Here is a 13,247-nt window from a genome sequence, read left to right as displayed (position 1 = left end):
TCGAAAGAACACAACCCTGATGTTACCACTAACTTTGTCGGTATACTAATCTATTGGACCGTAATTGTGTGCCTAACTCCATGAAACATGAATATTGGAAAAAGCTCATAAATCCCGATTCACGAACCATCCAAAGATTCTAAAATGTACAAAGGCTTGAAACAACATTTCTGTTGGAAGGGAATGAAATAGATGGTGCCTATTTTGTCAACCAATGTCCCGCATGTCAACTGATTGAAGCAGAGCATCAATAAAAAATCTGGACTTTTACAACCTTTACTATACCTGAGTAGAAATGGGATAGCATCACCGTGTATTTTTTAATTGGAGTCCAAAACTATCCGAAAGCCATGATAACGTATGGGTAACATTAGATAGTCTTACAAAATCTGCGCACTTCATAATTGTAGTCAAAATTATGGAGTGGAAAAGTTAGCCCAACTCTATCAAACAACTTCATCCCAAAAGTTAACATTTGTAGGTTGAATGTTCATGCGTATAAATCTTATAGTTGCTCAATGTTTTTAGCTTAGAGTATAACATGGAAGTTGTTCATTGTACTGCATAATGTTCACACATGGCAATTGATTGGCCAAAAATTCAACGGAGAAGCAGTTGTTCCCGCAACAAAATTTATCGGCTCATTTTGAAAATCTAAATTCGGGCAAAATCAATTGCTTTTCTCAAAACATTGCACATAAAGTTATATATCTATGTAAAAGGAATCGACTATGAAATTCCTGATTATGTCTATCACTTAAACAAAACTTTATACGGTTTAAAACAGGCTCCAAGAGCTTGGTATGAAACACTGTCTAAATTTCTAATTGAACATGATTTTATTAGAGACAATATTGATAAGACTCTATTTAAATTTATCAGAAGAAATCCTAATTTATTAGTACAAATTTATGTTGATGATATTATTTTTGGGTCAGCTAACCCTAAACTATGTGAAAAGGTTGCTAAAATGATGCATAAAGAGTTTGAGATGAGTATGATGAGTGAACTGACATTCTTTCTTGGTCTGCAAGTGAAACAATTGGATAATGGTATTTGCATCACTCAAACTAAGCACACAAAGGAACTACTCAAGAAATTTGGAATAGAAACATATTCCACAGCAGCAACCCCAATTAGCTCATCAGTTAAACTAGACAAAGATGAAGGGGGAATATGAGTTGAGATAACCATGTATTGAAGCTTAATAGGTTCTTTATTGAATCTAATGACCAGTCGACCTGGTATTGTATTTATTTTCTATATGTGTGCTCGGTTTCAGTCTGACTCTAAGCAATTTCATTAAATAAAACAACAAAATGTGGGTCTTTAATATGGAAAATACTCTTCTTTCAATTTAGTTGGCAATTCATATACACATTATGCAGGGTTCAAGCTTGATCAAAAAAATAATAGTGGATCATGTCATTTTCTAGGAGACATGCTGATTTATTGGTTAAGCAAGAAATAGACTTACATTGCTACATCCAAAACCGAAGCATGAATCTTCTATATTTATTAATGATCGCCTTTAAAATAGATCGAATAAATTTTTTTACTCAATTATCCAATTAATTTGTTAATAATTAAACATCTTATAAAACAATTTTTATCATAAACAATTAAAGTCTAATTATTAGTTATTTGTTTTATAATAAAATAATAAATTTTATCAAAAAATATTCCAATGTTAAATTTAACCAATATTTCATAAAATATAAATTCAGCACATAAAAATTTTGAAAAATTCAGAAAATTGTCATGTGGGCCCAAGTCAAAACCAGCCTATGGAAAGGACAGGGTTGCACGTAAACCTTTCGGCTCCCGATCAACACGGATAGTCATCAACATGCACTTGACAGTTCGCGCAAAGCAGTGTGTTACCCTGTGCAAAAACATTTTTTTATTTAAAAACTGCGCAAGCAGCGTACCGCATGCACTATTAGCACTACCCGCTGCTTGGAACTATTCTGGGTAGCACAGAAAATTCTGCCTGCATTGGGCAGGCCCGTAAACCATAAACAAAAGAATCATATGATTGAAAAATCTACGCTATGATACCACTGTTGGAATATCGTTTTCTCGCATCCAAAATGTATCGGAAGTTTAAAATTTTAAAATAAATTTTAATTTGACAATCAAAATTTTTTGGGCGTTATATGATTTAAATCTCAACCATAGGATGTCTAAATACTGAACATCAAACTATTCTAGAATTTAAGGAGAGATAATTCTTGTATTTTCCTAAGAACAATCAACTGTATTAAAATCCTTCTTCAATTTTCCGAATTAAGTGAACGATTGAAGACGATGATTTTTTTTAAATTTGCACTAAAAAACTGGAAAAAATTTAAGTTGAGACCAGATCTGATTCCCCAATAAAAGTGGCGAGAGCAACTTCATTCCTGATCACCGATTGGCCGAGACCCTTATGATTTTTCCAATAAAATAATTGACAAATATTATTTTTTTATTCTCATTCACCAATTAGCGCAAACCTTTTTCCATTGTTTAATCAAACTTTGCCGGGACTTTTCAAGATTTCTCAATCAAAAATTGACCAATAGCAATTTTGATTTTCAAACATCCAGTTGGCCAAGAGTTGTTTTGGGTAGCGGAATAGTATATAAAATTATATTGTAATTTCTTGTGTTATGTTTTATTAATTATATATTATCAACTTTTGATAACATGTTATAAGTATAATTTTAATCAAACAAATATTCTCTCCTTAAATCAGGATTTTGTATTTTTGTTATGTAAAACTCTTATGTTTCATTTTTCACTCTTGAAAATATCATTTAAATTAAATAATTATCAATTCTTGATAACACGAGATATAATATAATTAAATAATTATCAATCAATAAATTCTAAACCCTTATAGAATATTTTTTGGGAATATTACACAGTACTGACTGCTACTCAATTATTATTTAATTATCATATTCTAAATTCACTAATTAAATAATTATAAACTCATTATAACTTCGATCGAAGATCAGAAAACGCCGATGCGACGAAGGTGCAAATCTCGTTCATGTAATCAAAAGGACAAATTCGAAGAACAAAATTTTTCACTTATTCATTTTGGCAGAAGCCTATTTATGAACTATTTCATGGTAGTTGCACTCTCTTCACTTAATTAGCAATTAAGCTAACTTTCACAACTTCCAATAATGAATTTTTTTTATAAACTCCTTTATAAGAAATACATTTAATGTCTATCTCACTGCATTAGTCTAATTCAACTACTAGAATTTAACTACTCAACGGGAACAAAAAAATCCAATACTTGTGTGACCCGCAATGGCTCATGTATATAACTAGCCGTTAGTTCACAACATCATATGATTAATGAAACATTTCGTACTTATTCCGGCTTACCCTAATTAGTCTCATTTTTTTTATCAACCCCTTATTCAAGAACATCATAATTCAAATTTGATTGTACCCATCTGATAATGGTAAAAACTTCTAGTACCATCTCCCATTGATATCTTATGTACCACTGATATTGCCTCCAAGAACTAGTAAGTTATGATTAGCGTACAACACTGTCCCTTCAACTTATATCTCCCAATCGAATTTGTAATATTTTGTATATTGATAGTTTCAAATGAATTCGAAAACGAAGTGATGTATCTTTGAGTAATAATAGTGACATCGTATATGCAATTAGGAGTTTTCTATTCGACGGTCCATTCCCTGCAATAACATGACCATCAAAATATAAAACAACATCGATAGTAGCCATTTGGAAGAAAAAAATTTGAGTAGAGGGAAAATTTAAACAAATTGACATAATAATTTTGTACTGACAAAGTGTAATGGAAAAGAAAGACGAGACAAATAAGTTTAGAAATTGTGAAGGTTTTGAATATAACAAAACACACTAAGGAGAGATTTATAGATGAATACTGCATACACAACGGGAGAATCGCGTAGAAATTGCTGAGGCACGCTGCTACTGCAAACGAACGTGTTTTGCATTAAAGGAAGATAATAAAGTTCGAGATTTTTTATTATTAATTTTTTTAAAAAAATGATTTCATAATTAATTTTGCTTGTGGCTAATCTTGTAAAACACCACGGGCAAAATTAATTTTTTAAAATTAATAAAAAAAAACCGACTAATAAAATTATTTAAGAGGATCCATTGGTTTAATACAAAACTAAAAAAAAATATAAAATTATAATTTGTTTTTCAATTCACGTTGATTTGATTGGCCAATATTGCTTGCAGGTACACACTACACTACACACACAACTGGAATTATTTACTTTTCCTTCCCAGTCCGAACACATCCACATTTATATATACAACACAAGAACAATTCACACACAGATTCTTCCACGCTGGGGGAAGCGTATTCCTCGGGAGTACTCTACACTCTGCAACGCATAAACGCTATATATATATATATATATATTCAGGGAGAGAGAATATTGGATTTAAGGGGAAAAAATGATGTGGGAAGGTGGAGGATCGATATCTTCATCAGCAGCAGCTGGAAATGGCGACGGAGGCAGGAGGAAGCCTTCTTGGAGAGAAAGGGAGAACAACAGGCGGAGAGAGAGGAGGAGGAGGGCAACTGCGGCTAAAATTTATACCGGTTTAAGGGCGCAGGGGAACTACGATTTGCCTAAGCACTGTGACAATAATGAAGTATTGAAAGCGCTTTGTGCTGAGGCTGGATGGGTCGTTGAGCCGGATGGCACCACTTATCGAAAGGTTAACTTTTATCGACATTTTTTGCATAGTTTCTTTTTTAATTTCCTCTTTGCATCTGGGTTTCTTCCCCTCTTTGGTGACTGGATCTTTCATACTGACGGGGTTTTAAATTTAAGTGGTGGGTTTCCTTGGATTTGTATAGACCTCTGAGTTTGGGATGTAGGTTTTCCTAATTTTGATCAAGATTGCTGTTTTCTGTTTTCGGGATTTTTTATTTCTTCGTGTTGTAATTGTTAATTGGGAAGGGCAGTGCACATTTTAGAATTTGATCTAGTTGTTTGATAATTTGTTCTGTGTTATATTGAAATTAAATCTGCCGTTCTGTTGGCTGCTGCAATTGACCTTTATTTCTGCAAAAACTGTTCCAAGTTTTCTTTGAAGCAGATGAAAAACTAAGAAAAATTAGTCATGAAAATTGAATTGACTCCACGCTGATTAAATATGCAGTTAATTTCTTGAAACTTCAATTACTAATTATGCTTCATTAAAAGGGAGTGAAACCTTTTCATCTGATCTTATGTAACAATCAATATGCAGGGATGCAAGCCATGTCCAATAAAAATAGGAGGCATTTCGGCCAACATTACCCCGAGTTCGTCCAGGAATCCAAGCCCGCCTTCTTCATATTTTGCGAGCCCGATTCCCTCGTATCAACCGAGCCCCTCTTCCTCTTTATGCCCAAGCCCTACTCGTCATAACGCCAATGCCCCATTTCACCCATTCGCTTTCCTTCTTAACTCACTCCCTGCGTCTCTTCCTCCTCTCCGGATATCAAACAGTGCCCCTGTAACTCCACCTTTATCATCCCCTACCCGAATCCCCAAGAACACTTTCAATTTAGAGACCCTTGCAAAGGAATCCATGTCTGCCTTTAATATCCCTTGTTTTGCGGCTTCGGCCCCAGCTAGTCCCACTCGTACCCAGCGTTTCAAACCAGAGTTTGCTATACCCGAGTGTGACGAATCCGACACATCTACTGTTGATTCGGGGCAATGGATGAACCTCCAAGCCTACGCAAATGTAACCAACTTGGTTCCAACATCTCCAACTTTTAATCTGGTGAGACCTGTTGCTCAACGTGTTCCTTCCAAGGGTGCTACGTCAAATGAAGAAAAGTGTCCCGAATTCGACTTTGAGAATATGGCTGTTAAACCATGGGAAGGGGAGAGGATTCACGAGGTGGGGATGGATGATCTCGAGCTCACGCTAGGTAATGGGAATACTCGAACTTGATTCATGGCCTCGTCTTAAATTCAAGACATCTTTCGCACTAAGGTGCTGCGATTGATTCGGAAGTACACAGTTGTCGTAAAAGACCGACTTGCAGATGATATTAGCAATCCATGGTGAAAAATTGAAAGCTTGAGTCACTTCCCGGTTTAAAGTTGGATTGATTCTTTAGTTTTCTTATGCCTACCTCCCTCTTATTTGCTTCTTCAGTTTTCAACATCGCATGTAGATAGATATATATTTTCTCCATGTCATTTACCGACCATTGTAGACTATATATTATCAGTGATTGATGGATTTACATTTTAGCTACAATGATTCTGTACTATATATTTAGGCGTCCACGCGTGGAATTAATTTCAAGGAGCATAATTTAAGTGACTCTTGTACTAGTGTAATTTTTCGAAGGCCGATAAATGATTGCCATTTATATGCATTCCATGATTGATTGCCTCACAGTTTGGGTCTTTCTCTATTCCATTTAATATGTATATAGGTAATTTTTATCTTCCTCCCCTGCTCTTGGATGGCTAAATTCTATAAACAAAGATAGAATAAATGATGAACTCAATTAATTATTAGGAATTGGGTGTATGATGGTGGTAGTCTGTCGGAGTATCATTTTCTCGTAACTAAGACGCAGTGGAAGTTTTAACTTTTTTTTTGTTCAAATGTTTTTGGATGTCCTATGATTTAAAACTAAACACTGAACACCAAACTATTCCGGATTTTTAGCGGAGATAATTTTTGTATTTCTCTAAGAACTTTCTTCAATCTTTTAATCACATCCACGATCAGAAGTTTTGTTACTAATGTAGATGCACTAGAAATCTATACGAATTTGAGTTGAAATTAGATCGCCAAAATTCTCAAAATATCGGCGGCAGTGCGGCGACGTTTGGGCGACAACACGTCAGTGGAATGGTGGCTGAAAAATTTCTTCCAAAATTATTTAGATGACCATAAATTTAGAGGGAGAAAAAAGATTTTGTGGCCAAAATTTATGTCATTTCATATAACTCTTAAAAAAATATTTATAAGTTTTAATTCATAACCTAATCAAGAATCATACTTTAATCAAGATACGGTAATTTCATTATTCGAAATATCTCATGATATATTTTCTATTCTTGAAAATATCATGCATATTAAATCATTATCAACTTTTATTTAATTACCCAATTCATATATCCATATACTCACACACACACACATATTATATATATGGTTTAAATTTAATAACTTTTATTTAATTACCCAATTAATTATAAACATATTCTAAACTCTTCAAAAACATTTCATGAAAATTTTGCAATTAATAGTCACCGCTGCTAATAGTATTATTTAATTAGTAAATTCTAAATTTACCAAATAAATAATTATGAACTTATTATAACCCGATTGACAATCATGTAAACAGATAGTTTTACTCTCCTCACTTAATTAGATATTAAGCCAACTTCCACATCAAACTACATTCTCTAAATTTAACTCCTTGAACTTGACTATCTCAATGAGAACATAGAATATAATACTTGTATGACTCTCTATGGTTCGGGGATACGGGTAGTCATGAGTTCACAATTTCATGTGATCCAGAACAACATTTGTTCATGTTCGAGCTTACCCTAATTAGCTTCATTCTATTCATCTATCCTTTGATCAAGAATGTCAGAACTCAATTATGATTGCACCAATCGGATAATGACAATAGCGTCTAGTAGCATCACCTCATCATCTTCTAGGCATCACTGATAGTGTCTGCAAGACATTTAAGTTATGGTTAGAGTACAATAAGGTCACTTAAACTCATATATTTGATTGTATATGCAACTATTTGGTATATCGAGAGATGAAAATGAATTCAATAACAATGTGGTATATCTTTGAGTAATAACAATAACATCGTATGTACAACTAGAAAAACTACTTTTCATAAGGCATATGTCTTGCTCTGGTTAGAGACTCTTTGCACTATCAACTCTTCATATTACATATGATATCTCCACTCATAGGCAAGTAGGGAATTCCGACTATAATGCATTGGCTCCTTCGTATGTCAAAACTACAACCAATTTCGCCCTATGATGATCCTCAATTGAGTCAGTAAATGGATCAAAGTGCATGCTAGTATGTAGATTATTTACATTGTCCCATGTCAAAAGACTAATAGTGGACATCCATAATTGCAGACTATTCTACTCTATAAGTGATAACCACTTGGACAATCCGAGAGAGGGTTGTCCAATTCATCATCAAATGATCACTCATATGTATGAATGGACATCTTCATGTCCTTACCAATAAAATATGTCGTTTACATCACAAATGATAGTCTCAAGCTCAAACAATCTTTATCCTTATTTTAGGCAGCTTACTCGACTAGGAACATTTTTAGAATATACGACACGCTTCCTAATGAATTTCAGATCTCACGTTGAGAGGTAAACCTCATCGTACCTATAATATATTCAAAGAATTTATCTACGTAACTTGCATAAAAACACAATTAAAGTAAATGACATAATTGGATAAAACCTTAAAAATTTATTAAAATGAAGATTGTTTTTACATAAAAGTCAATAAAGCCCAATCCATAAGTTGGTTCGCTGGGCACGTACTATAAAAATATCTCACTTTCCCTATAGCCATCTACCCATAGATTTCAAGCCCCTTGCTTCATGATGTTTCTCAAACAATGATCCTTGTAGGAACTTCGTCAATGGATCATCAACGTTATCTGCAGAGGCGACTCTCTCTACTGATATGTCTCTTCTTCCTACAATCTCCCAGATTATATGGAACTTACTCAGTATATGTTTGGATCGTTGATGAGACCTCAGTTCCTTTGCTTTTTCAATGACACAGGTGTTGTCGCAGTGCACCGAGACTGGTTCAACTTCTTGAGGAATGACACCCAACTCTTGAACGAAATTCATCATTCAAACAGCCTCCTTGGCTGCAGCTGATGCAGCTATGTATTTGGCCTCAGTAACATTCTTGTATACACATGGTTCCTCAAGGTTTTTAACTAAATCAAACTCTTTGATAGTGTTGTCAAATATGAGGTTTTAGCTCTCAGATGTCTATTTGAGTACATAGATGGATCTCTAAATTTTGCATATTTTATGCACACTTTTCTACTAATGTGAACCTTTCAGGTTGAGATATGTAAATCTCTTCATTAATGTCATACTCTATGCACACTTTTCTACTAATGTGAACTCTTCAGATTGAGACATATGAATCTATTCATTAATGTCACCATCAAAGAACATTGTATCCACATCCATCTTCCATATTTCAAAGTCATACCATGCTGCTATGGTTATAAATATCTTAATGGACTTAAACATTGTGAATTGAGAATATTTCCTCATAGTAAATACCTTTTCTTTGAGTGTGTCTTTTTGCTACCATTCTTGTTTCGGATGTCATTATCTTCCCATCCACCCCAAGGTTTTTTTTTGTAAATCCATTTGTTTCCTATGAGAAAAATTCTCTCAGGTAGATCTACTAAGGACAATACTTGATTCGAATACATGTAGTGCATCTCGAACTGCGTGAATTCAAGTCATTTAGATGAATTGACATCGAACAATGCTTCTTTGAAGTTTCAATAACATACACGAATGGGCTCATCTTGGCCCTCTTCAGGAAGTAGGCTCGTCATTTTAGGTGGCCTTGAAACCATTTCAAATATTATAGGAGCTTGTGTTTCCTCAACTAGTTGTTGATGTGTGAGTTTTACTATTTAAGGAGTGGGTGTTTCTTGAATCTTCTCGAGTTCTATCATCCCACTTTTTCTATCTAATAAAATTCCTTCTCCAAGAAGTTAAAATTCCTTAAAACAAATACTTTTGTTTCATTGGGATCATAGAAATAATATCAAATAGAATTCTTTGGTTATCCCAAAGTAGCACAAATTGGTTCTACTATCTAATTTGTCTCTCACTGTTTGCTTCACATAAGTAGGACATACCCATATTCTTAAGAAAGAATATTTGGGAGACTTTTACATCCATATCTAATATTAAGTTTTATCCACTGTCTTTATATGAACTTGGTTTAACAACATTGCCGTAGTTTAAAGCACAAATCTCCAAAGGGATGGCGGCAACTCGGTGAATCCCATTATAAATCGAACCATGTCAATCAATGTTTAATTAAGTCGTTTTGACACACCATTCAACTAGGGTGTGGTATGTGGGGTCCACTATGAGAGAATCTGATTCACTTTAATATATTCTTGAAATTCAGTACTTAAGTATTCTCCACATCGATCAGATCAAAGAGTATTAACACTCTTTTCTAAATGTTTCTCTACTGCAGCTACAACAATGAATTATTTGAAATTTTCAAAGGTTTCAAACTTGTATTTCATTAAATACATATACTTATATCTCCAGAAGTCCTCCGTAAAAGTACTGAAGTAGAACGAAACATATCTCGTGCTAATACTTAGAATGTCACACACATCTGTATGTATCAAATTCAATAGATCATTTGCATGTTCTATTTTCCGTAGGAAATGGGCTTTGGTCATCTTTTCTTTCAGATATGACTCACAATTTTTAAGAGAATTTATGTATGACGAGTCAAACATGCCCTAGCTCACTACTTGTGCATGTTTCAGGCTATCTTTTTTCCTTTTGTTTGTTATTGAAATCATTTGGACATTCACTTATCGTTGCCAAAATATTTCTAGCCCAGATATATTCTTACGTCCATAATTCTTGTAGTGAAACAAATAATTTCTACCTTACCGAGCTTGGTGGGATTTTTACGTATTCTTTGGAGCTTGCCTCTTATTGGGTTAGTTTTTCTCGTAAGGGAAAAAAATTTCCCCTTACCTTGCAGGCTATTTTTCGTCCCTGGCCAGAAGCTCACTAAAAAAACAAAACTTTCTTTTTTTATGGTGGCTTTATAAGTTGTAAATGTACTGACTAGCTCTTCAAGGCTAGCCTCTATCTTATTCATGTTGATGTTCACCATAAACCTGTCAAATGAGTAATAGATTGACAACGTGATGATGTCATCACGTAACTCGTTGGGAATCATCAATTCCAGGCACACCACATTCTCAATAAGCTCTATCATATGCACATCATGCTCATGGGCCGGAGACAATCTTGAACACTTATAGTCACGAGTTCTTTGAAATTAGTGTTCATCACTGTATGAGTTTCAGCATTATATGTTCTGGGTCGAGTGTGGTGGAACCTGACCCACAACATTACATAACCCAACCCACACGAGTAAAAATAAAAATTTCAAATGTTTAAGATTTTACAACATGATTGTCCCTCACTTTCTCCTCTTGTAAACCAATCTCCAAAAAAATTCGTCTCATTATATTGGTCGTGGTTTATATCGGGACGAACCACGTGACTAAGGAAATTTGTGTGAACGGGGGGGGGGGGGGGGGGGGGGGGGGGGGGGGCGTGTTTATTGAAGAAGAAAGAAAATTATCAAAACTTGGAGGGAACGGGGGACGCAACGTGCAACACGGAGAGGGGGAAAACTACGAGGGGAGCCAAGCCACGAAGAAGATGAATCCCTTTGAACTTGAGAAACGGTTGACTTTAAATCCTTTATTTATTTATATTAGATAGGTTAAATAGTGAAAATTAAGAATTATTAATATTAATGGTGGTTTTAGTCATATGGACAAAAGAATAAAATACACTTACTCTGTTTTTCTCAATTAAATTAGAAAGAATACCGATCAGGGATTGGGCCAATAAAAATATATGGTCCATTTGAAATTCAATTAAACTAGTGACTATGCACACGCGATGCATGTGTTCAATTTTTTTTTATCATTATCAATGGACTAAAGTGTAATTTGATAATTTATGGGGTGACTAAATTGATATTTAAATTGTTGAAATTAAAAAAATAAATAAAAGTGTGTGTTGAAATTTGAAAAAAAAAATAACAAAAAACAAAAGTATAATATTAATATCATGTAAGGGTAAAATTGGAAAAAAAAACTTGGTGTCCTCCTAGGTAGTTACTATCATGTGCTCATCCTTAATATAATAGTATAGAAGTATAGATGAACGGTGTTTGAAATTTTTTATTTGCTGAAAGGGAGTTGAATTATTAATACATTAATTAAGACAGTTAGTAAGATTAGGTAATTTCATTTATGATTTTTATAATTTGGTTCCCTCCTCCACTTTAAGATCTCGATAACCGTTCCCTGATTTGTTGAAGCAAATATCATTTGAAAAGCGTAAGTATAACTTTACAATGTAAGTGTTTTTTATACCCAACTTTTTATAATGATCTTTTTGTTTACGATGGAAATGAAAATGATAACTGTAATTTACACTGTTGGGCCGATTCAAGGGTTTGGGTCGAGTTTTTGGGGCTTCGTTTCAACATTATTAGAGGTTTTGGTCGAGTTGCATCAGTTGGATCGAGTATTGTTTCGGTTTATTGGGTTGAGTTGTTGGTCAAGTGTCATAATTTTGGGTCGTGAGTCATCATGTGGGTTCGTGTTTCATCATGTTGGGTCATGTTTTGTCATGCTAGGTTAAGTGATAGCATGTTTGGTTGAGTCGTGTTTTGTCATGCTGGGTCGAGTTGTGGGTCGAATTGTGGGTCGAGTGACATATGAGGTTCATCATTTTGGTTCTTGTTGCATCATGTTGAGTCGCATCTCATCATGTTCGGTCGGGTTTCATCATGTTGTGTCGCATATCATAATGTTTGGTCAAATTTCATCATGTTGGGCCGGTTTTTTTTTATTAAAATACATATTTTGAATTAATAATTTTTCTATTACACTAGATTGATTGAGCATGTAACATATGTTTTATAATTTTGTAGGATATTTCAACAGTCAGTTGTCTTTGAATACGATGATGAATGGGAAAGTAATGAAGATTATATGGTCCAAAATTAAGACAACGTGGTTCAACTGCATGCGAATCTAGGGAAAATGAAAAATAGCTAATTAAATGATTTTAATTGCTAAATTGATTATGTTTGATATGTTTATATGATTTTAAAGTAGTTTTCTACTTGAATGTTTGAAAATGTATTTTTAAAGGTTATTCGAGTCGCGATCGAAGAACGGAGAACGATGACTGAAAAATGAAAAATATTTTTATTAAATAATTGTTTTTAATTATATAAAATAAGGTTAATGCTTTTTGTTTTGAGAAAAATGAGTTTTGAGGTGATTTTATACGCCGAGACGTAATTTTTATTGGTATTCGATTTGCAACAAAAATACGAACTTTTTGATAACTCGGCTAATAATTTCATG

At 33.9% G+C, this 13,247-nt stretch overlaps 1 protein-coding gene across 1 annotated transcript; it reads left to right on the top strand.

Moving 5' to 3' along the window:
- Window positions 1-4,315: 4,315 nt before the first annotated feature.
- Window positions 4,316-6,401, top strand: LOC140827289 (protein BRASSINAZOLE-RESISTANT 1-like). The gene is made up of 2 exons (XM_073189941.1): window positions 4,316-4,735; window positions 5,273-6,401. The coding sequence occupies exons 1-2, from the start codon at window positions 4,469-4,471 to the stop codon at window positions 5,966-5,968; spliced, it is 963 nt and encodes a 320-aa protein (XP_073046042.1). The 5' UTR covers window positions 4,316-4,468; the 3' UTR covers window positions 5,969-6,401.
- Window positions 6,402-13,247: the final 6,846 nt, after the last annotated feature.

The sequence above is a fragment of the Primulina eburnea genome, chromosome 3, assembly GCF_022965805.1.
Source record: "Primulina eburnea isolate SZY01 chromosome 3, ASM2296580v1, whole genome shotgun sequence".
NCBI classification, from domain to species: domain Eukaryota; kingdom Viridiplantae; phylum Streptophyta; class Magnoliopsida; order Lamiales; family Gesneriaceae; genus Primulina; species Primulina eburnea.
Note: the sequence above shows the minus strand (reverse complement) of the source record. Positions and strands in the feature narration are given on the sequence as shown.

Coding starts and splice junctions, on each gene's coding strand:
- LOC140827289 (XM_073189941.1), top strand. CDS start 4,469: ATGATGTGGGAAGGTGGAGGATCGATATCTTCATCAGCAGCAGCTGGA. Junction 4,736..5,272: donor ATGGCACCACTTATCGAAAG/GTTAACTTTTAT, acceptor ATCAATATGCAG/GGATGCAAGCCATGTCCAAT.